This window comes from Hippocampus bargibanti, linkage group LG02 (genome assembly GCF_051943395.1).
Source record: "Hippocampus bargibanti isolate YZ-2025 linkage group LG02, ASM5194339v1, whole genome shotgun sequence".
NCBI classification, from domain to species: Eukaryota; Metazoa; Chordata; class Actinopteri; order Syngnathiformes; family Syngnathidae; genus Hippocampus; species Hippocampus bargibanti.
The window spans coordinates 21,470,270-21,488,204 of NC_142735.1; the positions used below are offsets into that span (position 1 = coordinate 21,470,270).

General features: G+C 42.8%; 2 protein-coding genes across 5 annotated transcripts in view; one reads left to right on the top strand and one right to left on the bottom strand.

Annotated features, from left to right (window-relative positions):
• rnf150b (ring finger protein 150b) lies at nucleotides 1-7,950 on the top strand. Its single transcript, XM_088990055.1, has 6 exons — nucleotides 1-855; nucleotides 1,269-1,519; nucleotides 2,284-2,438; nucleotides 3,677-3,773; nucleotides 3,857-4,100; nucleotides 5,115-7,950. Exons 1-6 carry the CDS (start codon nucleotides 399-401, stop codon nucleotides 5,231-5,233), a joined length of 1,323 nt encoding a protein of 440 aa, XP_088846181.1. The 5' UTR covers nucleotides 1-398; the 3' UTR covers nucleotides 5,234-7,950.
• Nucleotides 7,026-17,935, bottom strand: part of LOC148901926 (protein phosphatase methylesterase 1-like) — a 14,473-nt gene continuing 3,563 nt past the window's right edge. For 3 of the 4 annotated variants that reach the window (XM_088990057.1, XM_088990056.1, XM_088990059.1), the window contains 13 exons: nucleotides 16,117-16,235; nucleotides 15,787-15,976; nucleotides 15,642-15,699; nucleotides 15,421-15,472; nucleotides 12,338-12,492; nucleotides 12,082-12,172; nucleotides 11,940-12,005; nucleotides 11,711-11,858; nucleotides 11,424-11,586; nucleotides 9,543-9,607; nucleotides 8,252-8,316; nucleotides 8,122-8,155; nucleotides 7,026-7,164 (listed from right to left, as the gene is read on the bottom strand). In XM_088990057.1, the coding sequence (XP_088846183.1) occupies nucleotides 8,131-8,155; nucleotides 8,252-8,316; nucleotides 9,543-9,607; nucleotides 11,424-11,586; nucleotides 11,711-11,858; nucleotides 11,940-12,005; nucleotides 12,082-12,172; nucleotides 12,338-12,492; nucleotides 15,421-15,472; nucleotides 15,642-15,699; nucleotides 15,787-15,976; nucleotides 16,117-16,145 (1,107 nt within the window). In that variant the 5' untranslated portion in view covers nucleotides 16,146-16,235 and the 3' untranslated portion in view covers nucleotides 7,026-7,164; nucleotides 8,122-8,130. Of the gene's footprint in view, nucleotides 7,165-8,121; nucleotides 8,156-8,251; nucleotides 8,317-9,542; nucleotides 9,608-11,423; nucleotides 11,587-11,710; nucleotides 11,859-11,939; nucleotides 12,006-12,081; nucleotides 12,173-12,337; nucleotides 12,493-15,420; nucleotides 15,473-15,641; nucleotides 15,700-15,786; nucleotides 15,977-16,116; nucleotides 16,256-17,935 lie in introns of all 4 variants that reach the window. The other variant, XM_088990060.1, reaches the window with a different exon arrangement.

A 17,935-nucleotide genomic window follows, 5' to 3' on the forward strand; every position in this document is an offset into this window, starting at 1 on the left:
CTGCGATGCGCTAGCTTGACGACCAAAGGTTGGGGCCAAGTCAAAACAATGCATCTTAAATGACGTCTACAATTTAACGGGAATTTTATACGCCCCATGTTCGATTGTCGATTCACAGGCGTTATTGCTCTCTGATTCGTGACTCGACCTTCCGGGGACGCTTCGTTTGCATTCACCCAAGCACGCGCGGATGTTTATATCGGCTGCAGATGGAGGCGGCTAGCGACCGCCTGCTATGAACAAGCCTACCGCGGGGCATCAGAGAGCAGAAAAACAGGAAGACCGAACGAAAGACAAACTCACTCACGCACTCACCTCCAGACGAGCACCGGCTCAACTTCTACGTTGGCACCTGTCCTAGTCGCCATGGCAGACTAGAACTCGTCCTCCGTCCCGTCATGGCTTCGTGCTCCGTGGCGGCGGCCTGCCGCAGCCTGGCCCTCTCGACGTGGCTGCTGTCCTTCTGCTTTGTCCACCTGCTGTGTCTCGACTTCACCGTGGCCGAGCGGGAGGAGTGGTACACGGCCTTCGTCAACATCACCTATGTGGAGCCCGCCACCAAGGCGCTGCGTACCGACAAGACCGAATGCGGCCGCTACGGAGAGCACTCGCCCAAGCGGGACGCCAAAGGGGTGGTAGTCCTACCCGCCGTGCTTCACGACCGCCAGGCCTGCGACCCCGCCACCCCATTCGTAACACCGGCTCACGCCGGGGCTTGGGTGGCTCTGATTGCCCGTGGCAACTGCACGTACAAGGACAAGATCCGGCATGCCGCCGAGCGCAACGCCTCGGCCGTGGTCATATTTAACGTGGGATCGGCCAACGCCAACGACACCATTACTATGCCTCATGCAGGTACGCCCTTAGCTCTCCTCACCTTCCCCTTTACCTTTGTATGTCTCTTGATGAACACCGGGACATAACAGGGGAACTCTCACAGGATGACACCAGCAAGTTGAAACTGATACTGGAAGAGACTCACAGAAAGGATGACAAGTAGAAGGACATCCAACAACTTTGGTTAATTTTGCCATTCAGGACTGGTGCAGAGAAACTGACAGTTGGGACACATTTTAAAGATTTCAGAGAAGGTTAAATGAAGTTCATCTCTAAAGGTTGCCTCATACTTATGGTTCATCCTTAAATTTCACCTTAAAGGCAGATATGCCAAACTTTCAGGGGGTAGTTTATGTAGCACGTTGTGGTGTTCAGTTCCTGACAAGTGATTAAAAATCAAACTTTTTTCACCACCCTCCTCCCATTCACAGGAACAGGTGATGTTGTGGCCATAATGATCCCAGAGCCCAAAGGTCGCGAGGTGGTGTCTCTGCTGGAACGAAACGTGACAGTCACCATGACCATCACCATTGGGACCAGAAACCTGCAGAAGTACGTGAGCAGGACCTCGGTAGTCTTTGTGTCCATCTCCTTCATCGTGCTGATGATCATCTCACTGGCCTGGCTCGTCTTCTACTACATCCAGAGGTTCCGATATGCCAACGCACGAGACCGCAATCAGGTTAGGAACGGGGTGCCTGCATGAAGGCTGGGCTGGGAAATCGCTCGCTCATCTCCTTGATACACTATCGTCATGTGACTTTAACTCATTCACTGCCATTGCCGAATTTGTTAGAGATTTGCTTTTTCTTGCGAGGGTATCGATAAAGCGCTGGTCAGACCTCTGTCAATGTATTTTCCCTTCCATGGGGCTGCATTTGCCTTTTGTCAATGTTAGCGCTTTGTTACAGCTTCAGCTGTTGTTAAAGCGCTATATAAACCAATATGTATGTATTGTATTTTGTACAGCCACCTCCATTTCAAGCTCAGATAACTGCAGACCCATAAAACTGAGGAATTACCTTTTTTCTGATGAAAGAAGAGAGTTTCTTAGGCTGAATTGAATGTTTATGTAGTTCTAAAACTCAATATTCTGTGGATCCTCCAATTTGGGTGACAATGACAAAAACCCTGGCACTGCAGTGGACACATTTTTGCACATCGTCTGCCAGTGAATGAGTTAAGGTCATTTTAAAATATTTCTGTAGCAGTTTTATGTGACACAAGAATCATTCGTTTGTTCCCAATTCCCTCCTAAGGGATTTATCATAAAAAAAATTGGGAGCTATTTTTGGTCCACTATAAAATGGCGCTTTGTCAATTGCACTGAAAAGGTCTACAATCACCTGACCGTACCCGATCAATACCTTTAAATCAGTCACTGATTCCCAGACCCGCTTTGAAATGTAGCGGGGAATAAACCAAAGTCACCATCTTCCTCTCTAGCGCCGTCTCGGTGACGCAGCCAAGAAGGCCATCAGCAAGTTGCAGGTGCGAACCATCAGGAAGGGCGACCAGGAGACGGAGGGGGACTTTGACAACTGCGCCGTTTGCATCGAAGGCTACAAGGCTAACGAGGTGGTCCGCATCCTGCCATGCAGGTATTTCACCCCCTTTACCATTGGAATTAATCAGAATTCAGAATTCATCGTTTTGGTTTTCATGCTGGAATCCAGTTCATCGTGCTGATCCCGCTGTTGAGCCTGCCATGGCCGTCGGGGGTTGGGTGGGGCGGGGGTCATCCTGCAGACACATAGAAGTCGAAAGTTTAACTACTCAATAAATTGTAATATTAGTGGTTAAAAGATACATGATCACGAGTTACAGAAACCGGGTGTGTGTTCCATCATTTGTTTACTCATATCTGTTGTTTAACCCTGTTGTAAAACTGGAATGATCAATGCTAACTATTAGCATGTCAATGGGATTTTACATATCATTTTGCATTCACTCATTCACTGCCGGACATGTGCAAAAATGTGTCCACTCCAGTGCCAGGGTTTTTGTCATTGTCACTCGAATTCCAGGACCCACTGACTATTGAGTTTTAGGACTACATACCATTCAATGCAGCGGAAGAAACCTCAATAATAATATATTATACGTAATAATAATAATAATAATACATATTTATAAGCGCCTTTCAAAACTCTCAAGGACACTTTACAGTCATGTAATTTTTTTGTGCGGGCGAGCAGCGGCAGCCATTCGCTCCAGCGTTCACTCTACCCGGACATAAAATGGAATACAAAGTAGAACAACGCCTATTTGTGTTTGAACAGTGCAAATATTTGCAAGAATCTGACATTCTCTTCTTTCATCAGTTTATTTCCAAGTTTATGGGTCTGGCGTTATATGAGCTTGAAATGGGGGTGGCTGTCCAAAATACCATGCAATACATTCATATTGGATTGGATTTGCCTTTATTAGTCTCGCAGTGGAGAAATTTACATATTGGTTTATTTAGCGCTTTAACAACAGCTGAAGCTGTAACAAATCGCTAACATGGAAAAAAGGGAAATGCAGACCCCTTGAGGAAAAGCAAAAAACATTGCCAGAGGCCCCGGTCAGCGCTTTATCGGCACCCAAGCATGAAAAAAAAACAAAAACAAATTGGGGAATAGCGCTCTACGTTATATTTTCAATTCTCGAATTAATTTGTGAATGAGTTAAGATAGCAGGTGTTCATTTAATGTGAAAACCCCACAGGTAATTAGCTGTGTTTTATGTTTAGTTTGAGGTTACATTGATCGGTTCCATGGGAAGTTTCCAAAATTCTCAAGTGCAATTTACCTGCAGTTAGTTGCAAAAATCTGACTCCACTTGTGTGTTCTTGAAGACATCTGTTCCACAAGAGCTGTGTGGACCCGTGGCTGCTGGACCATCGCACGTGTCCCATGTGCAAAATGAATATCCTCAAGGCGCTGGGCATCGCTGTGAGTACGGCGGCGAATGCGGGGGCAGTGCCCCACTTGGCTTTCACTTGGTCTCAATTTGGCATTGCCCCCCTTGTGTTCAGTTGAACGCCGACTGCTTGGATGACCTGCCGCTGGACTACGACCTGGCTCTGGGTGGCGATGCAGGCCCTTTGGCACTGGAGGCCGTAGTTTCCGGGGTGGCCGGTGACGGCATGCTAAGCGAGGGAGGCTCCTCTGTGGTTCTGGATCCCGGAGTGCGCCGCATGGGACTTCCGCAGGACTATCAGGATTCACCGGACACCTTGAGAGACAGTCCACTGACAGCCACCACCGACACGCATACTGGTGAGCTTGACGCTGTAGTGCGATGGAAGCCTTTTTGGGAATTATTCTTCTCAAACTAATATTACAGAAACTTGTCAATTCACTTACATATGCAGTAGTGTATATAAACATGCATGTGTTTATTTTACGCTGCACTGCCCCCCCGTGGTCAAAGTGGGCACAACAGGAGAAGCATGATTCATTGAATGGCAGTGCATTTAATTTTTACTTTGTCACAGGTGTCAAAGTGAAGGCCCGGGGGCCAAATCAGGCCTGCCACATCATTTTATTTGACCCGCGAAAGCAAGTCAAACTTGTATAATTAATAATTCCATGATGCTTGCTGAAGTTTGAACCGAAATTTCAAATTGTCCCATGTCATGTTTCTGATTCTGATTCTAAACCACAATAACAGTCATTACAGTAAAGTCTCGTTATATCGATATTCAAGGGAGTCAGAAAAATATCGATATAACCGGGACTATCGATATATCCGACCCTGTTTGCATGTAATTTTCTCAGTGCGTGCATAGAAATAGTATTGATATAACCGGGACTATCGATATATCCGATATCGATATAACGAGACTTTACTGTATTTTTGACTTCAGATTTGAAAACTAGTTATTCATTCATTTGTTGTGTGATATGTCTAGGGGATAAAACATTGTAATGTCTTCCTCAAAATTCATTTCGGGCCCCAAGAGGAAATTGTATTGTATATAGACGCCCCCATTTCAAGCTCAGATAACGCCAGACCCCTTTAATTTAGGGATTAACTCTAATTTTCTGAGTGAAAATGACTAAAACCCTGGCACTGGAGTGGGCACATTTTTAATAATAATAATAATAAATTTCATTTATAAGCGCCTTTCAAAACTCTCAAGGAATCTTTATCGTCTGGCAGTGAATGAGTTAATTGGGGACAAATATTTCGAGGTACCATTTTTGTCAAGGAAATACTGTAATTTAAGGCACTGCTGAATTATATTGACAAGATTAACCAACTTCACTTGAAAATTTGGCATGTTGCAGAGGAGCTCCAACCGATGGCGAGCAGCATTTCGGTGGCATCACTGGTTATCGCCGTGGAAACGGGTCTCTCGGATGAGGAGGGATCCTATCAAGCGTCTCAAATGGAGGACAAGTCCTGAGAGGATCCTTGAAAAATGTGAGGAAATAATAAATTTTTAAAACATTCTAAAAATGGGAGACATGGAAGAAGACCTTTGAGTTTGACCTGGTCCCAACCGTCAAAGACGAGGTCGTCTTAGGTTGGGCCCCTCCTCTTCTGCCGGGATGGAAACTGGTCCACGTCGTCTCATTCCCCAATGGTGCCCGGCATCCCAAATCTGTCCTCCCCATCTTTCCGCGGATTCACACTGAACTTCCTGAATCCAGAGAAACCCAAAACCGTTGACGAGGAAATAATTGAAACCAAATTTCACTCCAGTCTCGAGGCAAGTTGGACTGAAGGTTGACGTGAGACTTGACAAGTCTGTTGTTTTGACATGGAAGGATTCAAGGATAAATGTCATGTTTTAGGAATTTAATGGAAAAGTGACTGATTTTTTTGGGGGGGGTGGCTAATGTGCAAATCTATGTTGTGATTCGGCAAGTTTGCCTGACTTGACAAACTCGAGTCATGACTTGCTTGAAATTCAGCGGCCATTTGACGTGACCTGCTTGTTTTGTTTTTTTTTTTTGGTGGGGGACTTGCACATGTGACTTTTTCCTCTCACCTGTGGTTCTCTGCTTTGTTCACCTTCTCCGGGATAGTCAAAGACTTGGTCCGCTCACCTCTTGTCCTACTCCAGAATCCCACCACAAGGTCAATGGATGAATAATAATGCCGACTTGGTCCCGGCAGCATTCTAATTGGCTGGGCTCTCTGTTTGTATTTGCCCGCATGTCCAATTTGTTGGGTTCATCCTCCGTCCCCCTCCAAAAAGATGGCAAGAAATGTCAATATGGCAAGCAAAGAGAGATTTCAAACACATTTCGACCCATCTGCTGACAATCAACTTTTGGGTCTTGGGGAAAATGTTTCTCCTACGCACTTCCTGCCGACGCCACAGAGAGACGATGCTTGACTACGAGAGCGTGAGATTGTCATGTATTTTGCTACCAGAGGATATGTTTATTTTTGTAATGCTAAGAAGACTGAGTGGACTCTCCCTCTCCTGTCGCCGGCATCTTGTACCCTATTAAGCACCGCCAAGCAACCGGATGTCCTAAAGGTCACATTTTTTTTTCCATGTTGATTAATGAACTTGCACAGCTTGAATACCAATCAAAATGGGTGTCAAACTCCTTTTAGACGCTGCTCGCGTGGTAGCTAACAGCTTTAATGGAAAGTATGGAAAATAGTGCCAAGCGAATTTTCAAACATGCTGACTCATTTTTTGGTTCAGTACAGGTTTTCTGCCAAACAAATACATCAAGAAAATGAAATAGACAGGTTGCGTTTGCTTAGGAGGACCACGTCAAATTGAGTTTGGCACCATCGGTTTTGTCAATTTGAAATATAATGCCATTCTTTGGACATGAAAAGCATTTCAAGGTTCAACTGCAATGACTTTTCATACTCATCTTGGTGTTGATAGGTCATTAAAAATCTTCTTATGGATGATTTGTTGCTGCAAATGTTGGGGGCTGGAAGATAACTTTTTTGGGGGGGGTCGCCAAACAATAACTTGCTATCAATCCATTTGTTTGATCACTTGAACACGGTCCATGCTCGTTCGCGGTAATATATGATTATGATGATGATGTATTGTCATGGCTGCTTTTCTTTTTGTGAATGCTGTTTGAATTAAACTTCTCTCTGTTGTATTGTAAACTTTCACGTCTTCTCGCTGGTGATTATTGTAACACCTGTTCATTCGTTGACAATTCCGACACCAAAGGCAGCACAAAAAAATGCCCTGGTCACTAGGTTTCAAATGGACAGTTCATTTTAATGTTCAGAATCTATAACTAGAGGGTTGGCGGGGACACATTATTACGATGAAGACGGATGTTTTTGTTGTTTGAAGCAAGCAGATCCATCCGCTGTCATTTTTGGGCTGGTCTTTTTGCTATTCTGAAAGACAACATAGTGTGTTTGACCTTTGTGCTCAAGCTGTTCCTTAAAGGACAACTGACGTCTCTGGACAAGTTGTGTCCATAATTTGTAAAATGGCTTCAAATGACTTCTACTGAGCGTTTTTTAATAAGATTGGATTGGATTGGATTGGATATGCCTTTATTAGTCTCACAGTGGAGAAATTTACATTTCACAGCAGCAAAGTGACCACCGCATATAGCTATATTTTATGTTTTAAGCCTCGCGCTGAATATTCAGGAAGTATTGTTTTTGAGTTGGTGACCCGTCTGTACGTGATGTCACGAAAGAAATGCCCCTGACCGAAAAAAAGATGCATTGTAGCGGTCCTTCCATCACGTCAATGTATTTTGCTGTATTGTTTGGTCTGAAAACCTTGTGTTGCACCCAAAAGCCTCCAGAAGAGGGTGTCCAAGCGCCATATAAGGAATTTAGCCTGTGGAATTCAGAGGTGGCCACAGGAGGTCGCCATTTTGTGCCTCTTTTCTGGTGATCGTTTCTCCCCAATGTTGCCTCAAAATGGCATGGAATAAATTCTTTAATCGATTGCAAACATGTATGCTTTCCTCTTCAGAACTATTTGAATCATATTCATAACTGGAGGTGTAACAAGAAAGCATATTCTTCGAATCTGAAGCCATTGTTTTGATTCTCCAGTTCGTGGCGTGACATCACGAACTGGGGGCGGGACTTTCTGAAAATGCCCAATTCGCAGCTCAATTTTTTGCAGATTTTGGACACTTTAAGTCATTTTTAATCTGTGTTTTGCATTTGAATAAAAATATCATACTAAGTGTTTTCTGTATTTTAGATGCTATAAAACGTTTTTTCTTATGTCAGTTAAGAAACAAAAAAGTGACGTCGGTTGTCCTTTAAGTGGCTCCACATGGAACAATACATTCTTCACTGATGCTAAAAGGAGGAAAAGTGACTTACCGGAGAACTTCAGTTGGCCAAAGATGAGTTTGAGCTAGCGAGAGAATGATAGAAAGACATAACTGTCTTGAATTCACTCTTAGCAAAACTATTTCTATTGGTTCTTATTTCTTTAATTTTTATTTCTTACCTTGCTTCGTTTCGGGCTTCCGCAAACTTGTGTCGCATAAGGAACGTTGCCACGGCATCAGCAACCTTCAACCAATCATGACCAATTTCATTTGATTAGCAATATTTCATTCTAGATCAGGGGTCGGGAACCTTTTTGACTAAGAGAGCCATAAAAGTAAAATATTTAGAAATGTTTTTCAGTGAGAGCCACGTGCGCGCGCACATACGAACGCTCGCGTTCGCACGCGCAAACACACACATGCGCGCACGCGCGGCCACTTTTCAACAAAATATCAGAATGTATTATTTAAAATAACTTTGTGATAGTACTCACCGTTAACATGAATGGTTTTCCGTTCCTCGTGATTGGTAAAAATCCAGGCAAACGATCGGCATGAAATTCAATTTTCCGGTCGAGAGGCAAAGTTACTGCTAGCTAGCCTGCACACGGCTTATAAGCTTGCACACTTGCTATCTGCAATGTACTTCTCGCAGAAGTATGTCGATGCTAACGTTAACATGGGGCTTGTTAAAATGTCACTGACATTCGACTGTTTCATCGATGGTATTGTTTCTTTGCAAATTAGAATCAGAACATTTTCTCTCTTCTAATGCTCCGGTGCATTCACGCTGAAGTGCACTAGTTGGGCTCATTTAAAGGGGCGTTTACCTGTTTCAACGTGACGGCCACTATCATCCAATCAAAATGTTGCTTTCGGCCAACCTAGGTCAGTGTCATCCAATCAAAATTGTGCTTTCCGCCAACTGCAGCCCCAACGGGAAATGAACGGCGAAAAAAATGACAATATGTATTTAGTTTCATCGGCGAGCCATATGAAATCATCAAAAGAGCCATATATGGCTCGCGAGCCATAGGTTCCCGACCCCTGTTCTAGATGATACATAGAAAATATGGATATCCTCAATCTTAACAAAAATAAAGTCCAAAAATGGGCTTCTGTCAACATGTCAAAACGGTTTCAGTGCATCGCTGATTTTGGTATTTAATTTTTTTTGGGGGGGAGGGGGACGTTCTGAATTTTAAAAATTCCAAATGACTTAGAGGTTTTGTACATGACTGGAGCTTGATGGGTTCCCAGCACTGATGTCACCCATTGACAGCACGATATCTCATGGTTTACAACTATGTGGATTGGCTGTGCATCTTCTCAGCCCCGCCCAGCATCCCCTCCATCATACTATTATATTACTATACTTCACGGGTTTTCGTTTATCGTGGGTGGTCCTGGTCCGCATTAACCGCGACAAACGAAGGATTACTGTATTCCTTTTCATGCTACTGTACTTACGTTGTCTGGTTGGTCTTCTTGCGCTGCATGACCACATGGTGGCAGCACCTGCATCATGAATTTACCTGCAAACAGAGCCCCAAACAGGGATGGGAGGTAACTAAGTATAAATACTTAACTGTAAATGGGTTTCTCATATATCTCATTTTTCCGGGTTTGTTGTCAATGGAGCCCATAAGGGGACATAAAAAAACCTTTGCTTTCCCTCACAAAACTTTGCATTCTGTCGCAAAGAATGAGAGATCTTGCAATCTTTTTTTAATGGGCATTTAACGGTTCATTGTCTGGGTAACCGAAAACTACAAACATGGCGCTATTTCACCCGTTGGTGAATTTAATCGAATTTTACCTTAAAATTGGCTTGAAACACACAGTCTTTACATCACTTCTTGAGATCAAACACGGTTTCTCAATAAGTAAAAGACATTTGAAGCGAATGGTGAACAAAATAGAACTATTTTGTCGAAAAATGTTCAATGAGTTTGACAGACCTCTGGCAATTAGACCTCTGGCAATGCATTTCAGAAAACCTTTATTTGTCCCACAATGGGGAAATTTGCAGAAGAACACCCCCCCCCCCCCCCCCCACGAGGGGCAGCATTTGCCTTTTGTACAGCTGTCCCGATTTCAAGCTCAGATAACCCCAAACCCAAATAACTGAGGAATCAACTCTTTTTTCTGATGAAAGAAGAAAGTCTAAGGTTTCTTACGCTGCATTGAATGTTTATGTGGTCCTAAAACTCAATTTTCTGCGGGTCCTGGAATTTGAGTAAAAATGACAAAAACCCTGGCAGTGGAGTGGACACATTTTTGCACGTCTGGTAGTGAATGAGTTAAGAATGATTTGGAACAAATGTTCTTGACATTGACAACTTCATACAAACAGACAAATGGAATACAAGGTAGAAAAATGCCAATTTTTGTTTGAACAGTGCAAATATTTGCAAGAATCTATTATGACGTATCAACTTAGACATATATACACATAGGACCGAACCTGTGTTTATTCTCAAGAAGTGATGTAAAGAGAGATCTTGATCTTATTTTGCCTCTTAATCATTGGAGGAGCATTTCATTCTCACCACTGGACAATTTTTGTTCACAAAATAACAGGACAAAGGAAGTGATATATTTGCCCATTTGCTCTTCAGTCATCATAGAAATTACTGACATGTCAACCTGCAAAGATAAATTGTGAGAATACTTGAAATGTTTACTGAACTCATTGACTGCCAGACGATGTGCAAAAATGTGTCCACTCCAGTGCCAGGGTTTTTGTCATTTTCACTCAAATAGCAGAACTCACAGAATATTGAGTTTTAAGGCTATATAACCATTCAATGCAGCATAAGGAACGGTAGACTCTCTTCGTTCATCAGAAAAAAAAAGAGTTAATTCCTAATTTATATGGGTCTGGAGGCCCTTCGTGGGAAGGAAAAACATTGCCGGAGGTCTGATCAGCGCTTTATTGGCACCCTCCCTGTGCAAGAAAAAACAAACGGCCCTCCATGTGAAATGGTAACGAAAAATGTGGCTGGCGCCATAAATGAGTATCACACTCCCGATCTAAAACATGCATAAGACAGGGGGGACAGAATTGGTGACCCTGCCATAAGAATGTTTTAAAGGGAAAAAATAAAGCTTTGCATAAAATTGTTGCAGGATAAAAGTTTGCAAATATAATTATAATTGTAGAATATGAATGTCAAAGTTGAACAGGTGAATTTCAATGTGAAAACCTGATCCTGACGAGTATGCAAATATTCTTGCAATACCTCCCCCCAGACCCCGGTTTGATACCCATTAATCGACATTCGAGATGAAGCAATTAGCCTTTTTTCACATTGCATCTAGCATGGGAAGCAGCAAAGTGTGACTCACCCTGCATCTGACCGATGGTCAGGTCTCGGTCCAATCGGTCAATTCCTGCCAACAGAAGAAGTTTGGGTAGGTTGCAGGCCAAAAAAAGGCTGGAGGTTCCCCGAAACCAGCCGTCCCAGTACTTCTCCGACTTGGACAGGTCGATACGCCATTTGTAGACACCCTATTAGGCAACCACGCCAAAGGATAGTCACCTCATTTAAGCACAGTCTTTTTTTTTTTTTGGGGGGGGGGGGGGGGGGAGGAGGGTGGATGTACAACAGACAGAAGCGTGAACGTCTTTATACCTGGCCTTCGTCGCCACCGGCCGCTGTGTCTGTGTTTTCCTCATCGTTGACGTAGCTTCGGTCATAGAACTCCTGATTCCGGTCCTCTACCGCATCATCCCTTGCCCGTCCGGCCCGCACCAGGGCGTCGTCTTCCTCCGCCTCACATCTGTGACATAGTCACAATCTTGCTTTCAACCAGCAGCTGAGTCAACCGGCAATTCTGCTGACCAATCAAAATCAAAGCAACCTTTTGATCTGTCCAACCATTGACACTCTGGCAGATTCCAGGTTGCGGATTTGTCCGCTTTTGACGCTGATAGCAAATGAAAGGCAAAGATCTCAATGAAGACGGGCTCTTTAAACCCCCAATTGGTTCAATGACAGCTCACCTCCACTCTATGGCGTGGTCCAAAGACTTGAAAGACTTGGGTCTGCCCTTCAAGAAGTTCTGTATACTATGAAGCGCCTCCGTTGCACTTCCTACCAGGTCCGTTGCAGGTTGGTGAAATCCCGGCCGAGCGCATGGAGAACGTACATAGTGGTAATGTTCCATCAGAGACATGCACAATATACAAAAGGCGAAACGTGCCGCTCCAATTTTTGGGTTTAAATCATGAGTGAAAGTGGAACTGCAAAGGTTCTCACCCTCCACTACGTCGATGGTCACAAGTCCAACGGCGGTGGGCATCAGCGCATTGCTCGCCACGTGCACGGCGATGGCACCGCCAGCGCCGTGACCAATCAGGATCACGGGAGGAGGGATCTCGCCGTGGCACGCCCGGACCACGTTTGCTACGTCGCTGGGATCGACATAGGATGTTGGGTCAGTTTCTTGTTAGCGGAGCGGCTGCTTTGCTAGCAAGAACTTACCTGCTTGAAGATTAGTTTAAGATTTCGCTTTAGTTTTATTTTGACTTTTTTTCTGTAGTTAGTTTCAATTCGTTTTTAACAGCCGTGTGTGTTTTATTGCCTCATCTTGAATTCTTTGTTTAAAATGTGTTTTTTCTGTTGGGGATAGTTGCGAGGTGAAAATCAAAGAACATGGCATCCACGTATTGTGCAATTAAAAATGAAAAAAAAAGTTGTATTAATGTCAAACGACTGTATTAATGCCTTTGCTATTTTGCCTCCCTTCCTCTATTATATTGCAACTGATGTGGTGGGGCCCTGTTGTCTGCTAAGACAAGTTATTTGGTTCACAATGGAGAAATTCTTAAAAACCTACAGTAGCAAAATTTGAACAGAAGAAAGGAGAAAAATGTGGAGTATTTTCATGCACAGAAAAAGAAAAAAGAACTGTACATAGTCCAGAATGCAATATAGAATAAACATGGGCTTTGTTTTTATCTCTTTTTCTTATCGTTGGCTCAGAGTGTGAGCCGATAAGGGTTGGACCCTTGTGATGTCACAAAAAAAGGAAAAATAATTCTTCTTTTCCTTTCGGCTTTTCCCTTCAAGGGGTCGCCACAGCAAATTGGTGTCCTCCATCTTTAGAGGTTTGATCCGCATGTTTGTTTTGGCCAAGCTTTAAAAGGAAAAAGAATGAAAAGAAAAAATTAAATGACAGCCCAAATAGCTCCTCTTTCATCTGGAACTGCTTTATGTAACAAAGAGGGTACAGAAAGTGCTTAAGAACAAATGACTCTGTGTCTTTGTGTTGTCATATTGTCTTTGTGCTGTAATATTATTTGTTATTTAGTTTTTTAAATTATTTTGACTTCAAGACGGCGCCGCGAGAGTGGCTGCCTTTCCAGCAGCTCACGTATTTTGTTTTTCTACTTTCATTCCTTTCATCACTTTGCTGCTGTGAAATGTAAATTTCTCCACCGTGAGACTAATAAAGGCAAATCCAAGTTGGCTCAAGCTAGATTTTTTAATGTTGTATGAGCAGGAGTCTGTTTGGGGAGCGCAGGGATGGGAGTTGCTTATTGCAAATCTTGGATGAATGTGCATTCTGTGCCCGCATGTGGGGATTAAGCGACGAGAGCACCGGCGGTTGGGATATTGCTTGAAATGAAAAAAAAGGAGAGCACTTGTACAGTAGCATCATGGGCTGAGTGACAAAGCAACAATGCGTCATCATCAACCAGCAGCAGCCAGTATGACAGCGCTTGCCCTACGGTGTCGCTTCTAGGCAATACAACGGTAAGTGAACTTTCAATTCCAAAGTGACTGTTATTTCTCGCTCCGTAAATCCATCGCAAAACTGGCGGAGATAAAATATAGTTTCAAAACCAAGCCCAAAAAAAAATCAGACGCAAGTAATTGTCAACTATGGAAAAAAAAAGTGATTTTCACTTTGATGTAGAAGTGGAAATTCATTGAGCTTTCGTCCTTCCTCATTTCCTTTTGTTTTTTTACAGCAGCGACTGTTTTTGTCCATCATTTTGCATTTTCATCACAGTGGTACCTCTACCGATTAAATTATTTAGTTCTGGAAAAAAAATATTAACTAGAAAATGTTAGTAGAGACACATTTTTTCATTCTTCTGACTTCAAGAGTGGCTGGCTTTCCAGCAGCTCCTGTATTTTGTTTTTCGACTTCTTTCTTTCCTTTCATAACTTTGCTGCTGTGTAATGTAAATTTCTCCATTGCTAGACGAATAAAGGTCATTCCAATCCAATCCATTTTTTTCATGTAAATTTCCTCATCCGTTCCAAGCCCTCATAAATAAATACAGTATTTTTCAAAAGCATATACCGTATTTATTTGAGTATAACGCGCACCCCTAATTTGCAAATAAAAATCTGTATAAAATTTTGTTTCACTTTTTCTCGGTTCGGTAACAGTATATCAATTAAAATATGAAGAACACTGAATCGAAACTCTGGATATTGGTAATTGTGCAAAACAGCAATGCTTAACTCATGTTTCAGTGTGGGTGAGGTGAGGAAAGGAAATGAAATGTAGCTAAAGAAATGGTAATCAACAATAAAAAAAAAGGAATACGTGTGATCCGGGTCTTTCAGAGAATCAAAACTGAAGGGCACTTTAACAACAATTCGACTATGGAGAATAGCCATGGACATGCTGCCCCCTCCTGGAAGGGATAAAGAATTAAATATACAGTGATACCTTGGCTTACGAACTTAATTGGTTCCCAGACAGAGTGTGTAAGGCGAAAAGTGTGTATCCCAAAAATTGATTTCCCATAGGAAACAATTAATATGAGAATAATCCGTTCCCATGTCCCAATAAAACATAATTTTCTACTTTATAATTTTCTAAGCCTTAAAACTATGCCGGGAATAAAGGACAAAAACAGTCATCTGCCATTTTGTTGTTAGAAGAACGGGCTCGTTCGCGAACGACACATCAGTCATTGAGGCAGCTCCGTGTACGAAAAAAGTTTGTATGCCAAGGTAAAGTTCGTAAGCCAAGATAAAATGTTCATAAATGTAATGTTCGTAAACCAAGGGGTTCGTTTATAACGCGCACCCAAACCTTGAGTTCCTTTTTTAGGTAGAACATTTTGCGCGTTATACTCGAATAAATACGGTACATGCATCAAAATATGCCCAGAATACACGTGACAATTAGATAATTGCACAATAAATGAGAGTTGTGCATAAGATGAAAAACCACGACTAAAATAGGGCATAAAAACGCTGATAATTTAACTTTGCGTTTCTTTTTGAGGTGTTTCGTTAGTTGAAAATTTGGGCTGAAGACATGTTCGTGGGTAGAGGTACCACCGTACATGAACTCGAATCCCCTTTGAGCTTACCTTGACATTGTTTGAGTGGAGAAGTCATCCGATTGGCGGACCATGGTGTCACCTTGACAGGATGTTAAAAAAAGTCGATAAATCCACTTCAATAGGACTGGGCTCACTGAATCATTTTACAATTCAACCGATGTACACTTTGATGATTCAGGTATTGTAATGGTGTAAAAAAATGGATTTGGCATTTTTACTGGCATTATGTGTGGAGATGTGAGACTCACCGTGCCCCCTGAGGTCCATTGCGAGCACCTGGCAACCAACTCTGGCAGCAATGGCCGTCTGTAACGTACAAAAGAGTCGACCGCGTCCTATTGCCGAGCCCTTGCTCCATTTATTCCATATCAAGTGGCCTACGGACACACTCACAGTAAAAACGGCCCAGGACAGGGCCGAGTGCCCCCCTCCATGCAGAAGAACCAGCAAGGGGCCTTCGTGTCCCGCTTTGTAAACCCTGAAGACATCTCGGCTGTCAGTTTGACCAACGCTCACGTCCTCCATTTGCTCAAAATACTCCTTCCACGACACGGGCGAGTAGTCCAATGTCCGGCCTACGTTGCTGGTCCGCATGTAGGCACACACAATTAGAGACATGTAGCTTTCCTCACCAACAATTCCGAACATAATCTCTGAACAATTTCAATTTGGATCTCAAGGCACAAGCTGGATTTTTTTCACATTTTTGGAAAAGTGACTTACTGCTCCTTGTCAAAGTTCTCCTCCCACATGTTTGCTTCTCAGCAGCTGTCGATGCACCAGGCCTTTTCCCCTCAAACGTCTCACACGCGCTTTGCGACGTCCAGCAGGATGACATCCATCTAACGAATAAGACGACACCCTGTGAGCACGGATATGTACGGCGGAACATTAATGAGTCAGCTGGTCGTGTCAGGCGACATCTTGGCAGCGGTGGCCCATTGGCTGACGTGACAGGAGTGGGCCCGCAAATTGACACAATTAACTTTTTCAGTTATGTCATTTGCACTTGTGTGTATAAGTTGGTCTAATATATAGGCCATTTACCATTCTCTAAAGAAAACATGATTTAACCTAATGCTTAGCCTACCTTAATATTAATATTGGATGGATTGGATTAAATTAAATGTCTCCACTGTGAGACTAATAAAGGCATATCCAATCCAATCCAATTAGTATTGCAGTGGAGAAATGTACATTTCACAGCAGCAACGTTAAGGAAAAGAAAAGGGACAGAAAGAAGTAGAAACACAACATCTCATATATCAGGGAGAATACTTTTGAAATGAACCGTTAGCATCAGTATGGCAGTTTTACAAGCCTTTAGACCAATGATGTCTAAACTATGGCCCCAGGGGCCATAACAGCCCCCCATCCATTTTCAGCAGCCCACGACATAAATATATCAACTAAAAATGACATGTGCTGCGAATTTAGCCAAAAAAGTTGAAGGTGGCAATGTGAGAAAGGAGGTTGTACTGAAGAACTTTGTATCTACTTAAAGATACAAATGTTCCATTTATGATTAAAAGAATCACAAATTATCTTCATAAGAATGGAGTGAATATAATCAGGTCATTCAGTTTTAGAGGCCAAAAATGTTTCTTCCATTTTGTGCTCTTTGGCTAATTTTTCAAGCTATCACAGGAATGATCCATAAGTCATTGACAATTTGTAACGCTACTACAGTGTTTTTTTTTCAGTGAAGGTGATAGAACGTTTATATACACTTTATCCCAACAGAAGGAATTATGTTTCTTTAAGATAGTAAGTAAAGGCTAAAATTTAGATATATTTAAAAATGCCTGAGGATTCAAAATCCCAACCAATGGCATCATGACACAACAACTCCACCACCAGCACCGGTGTTCCACTTTCAGTTGGATGTGACACATGCATAGAAGTAGCAAACATTCCCCTCAGGTGTGAATGACAGACAGTAACCTAGTAACCAGCAGAGGACCAACTATCAGTTCAGAAAAAAATCCATCAGTTTTCTCCCAATTATCTGGGTGCAGCAGCTTCATGGGGGAAGCCCAGACTTCCCTCTTTGTAACCACAAGATCAATTTCCCCTAAAAATCATACTGATGGCACAACTTCTGCCACCCGGCAGTCCGGAGACTCAACTCCCTCCCAGCCCTGCCCAGCCTGCCCCTTCCCACTGCCACACTCACCGAACTCTGAGTACACGCTACATGCTGTACGATCATCCTGAACTCTATTTTTTGTTCTTTCTCATTTTTTTTTTCTGCAAGACCTCACTTCAACCCTTTCTTGTTGTTTTTTTTTTTGCAATTACGACATTACGTCACTTTATGTACGTCACTTTCTCACTTTACATATGTCACTACCTCACTTTACATACGTCACTGCCTCACTTTCCAGACGACACTACCTCACTTTACATACAGAAATTACAAGTATTGTCTGTTGTCAATTGTATGTCTTTTAGCCACGTTATAAGTGCCTTGCATGTCTTGCACGCTGGGTCCGAGAGGACATTAATTTCATTTGTGCTGTATGTCATGCATATTAGCACG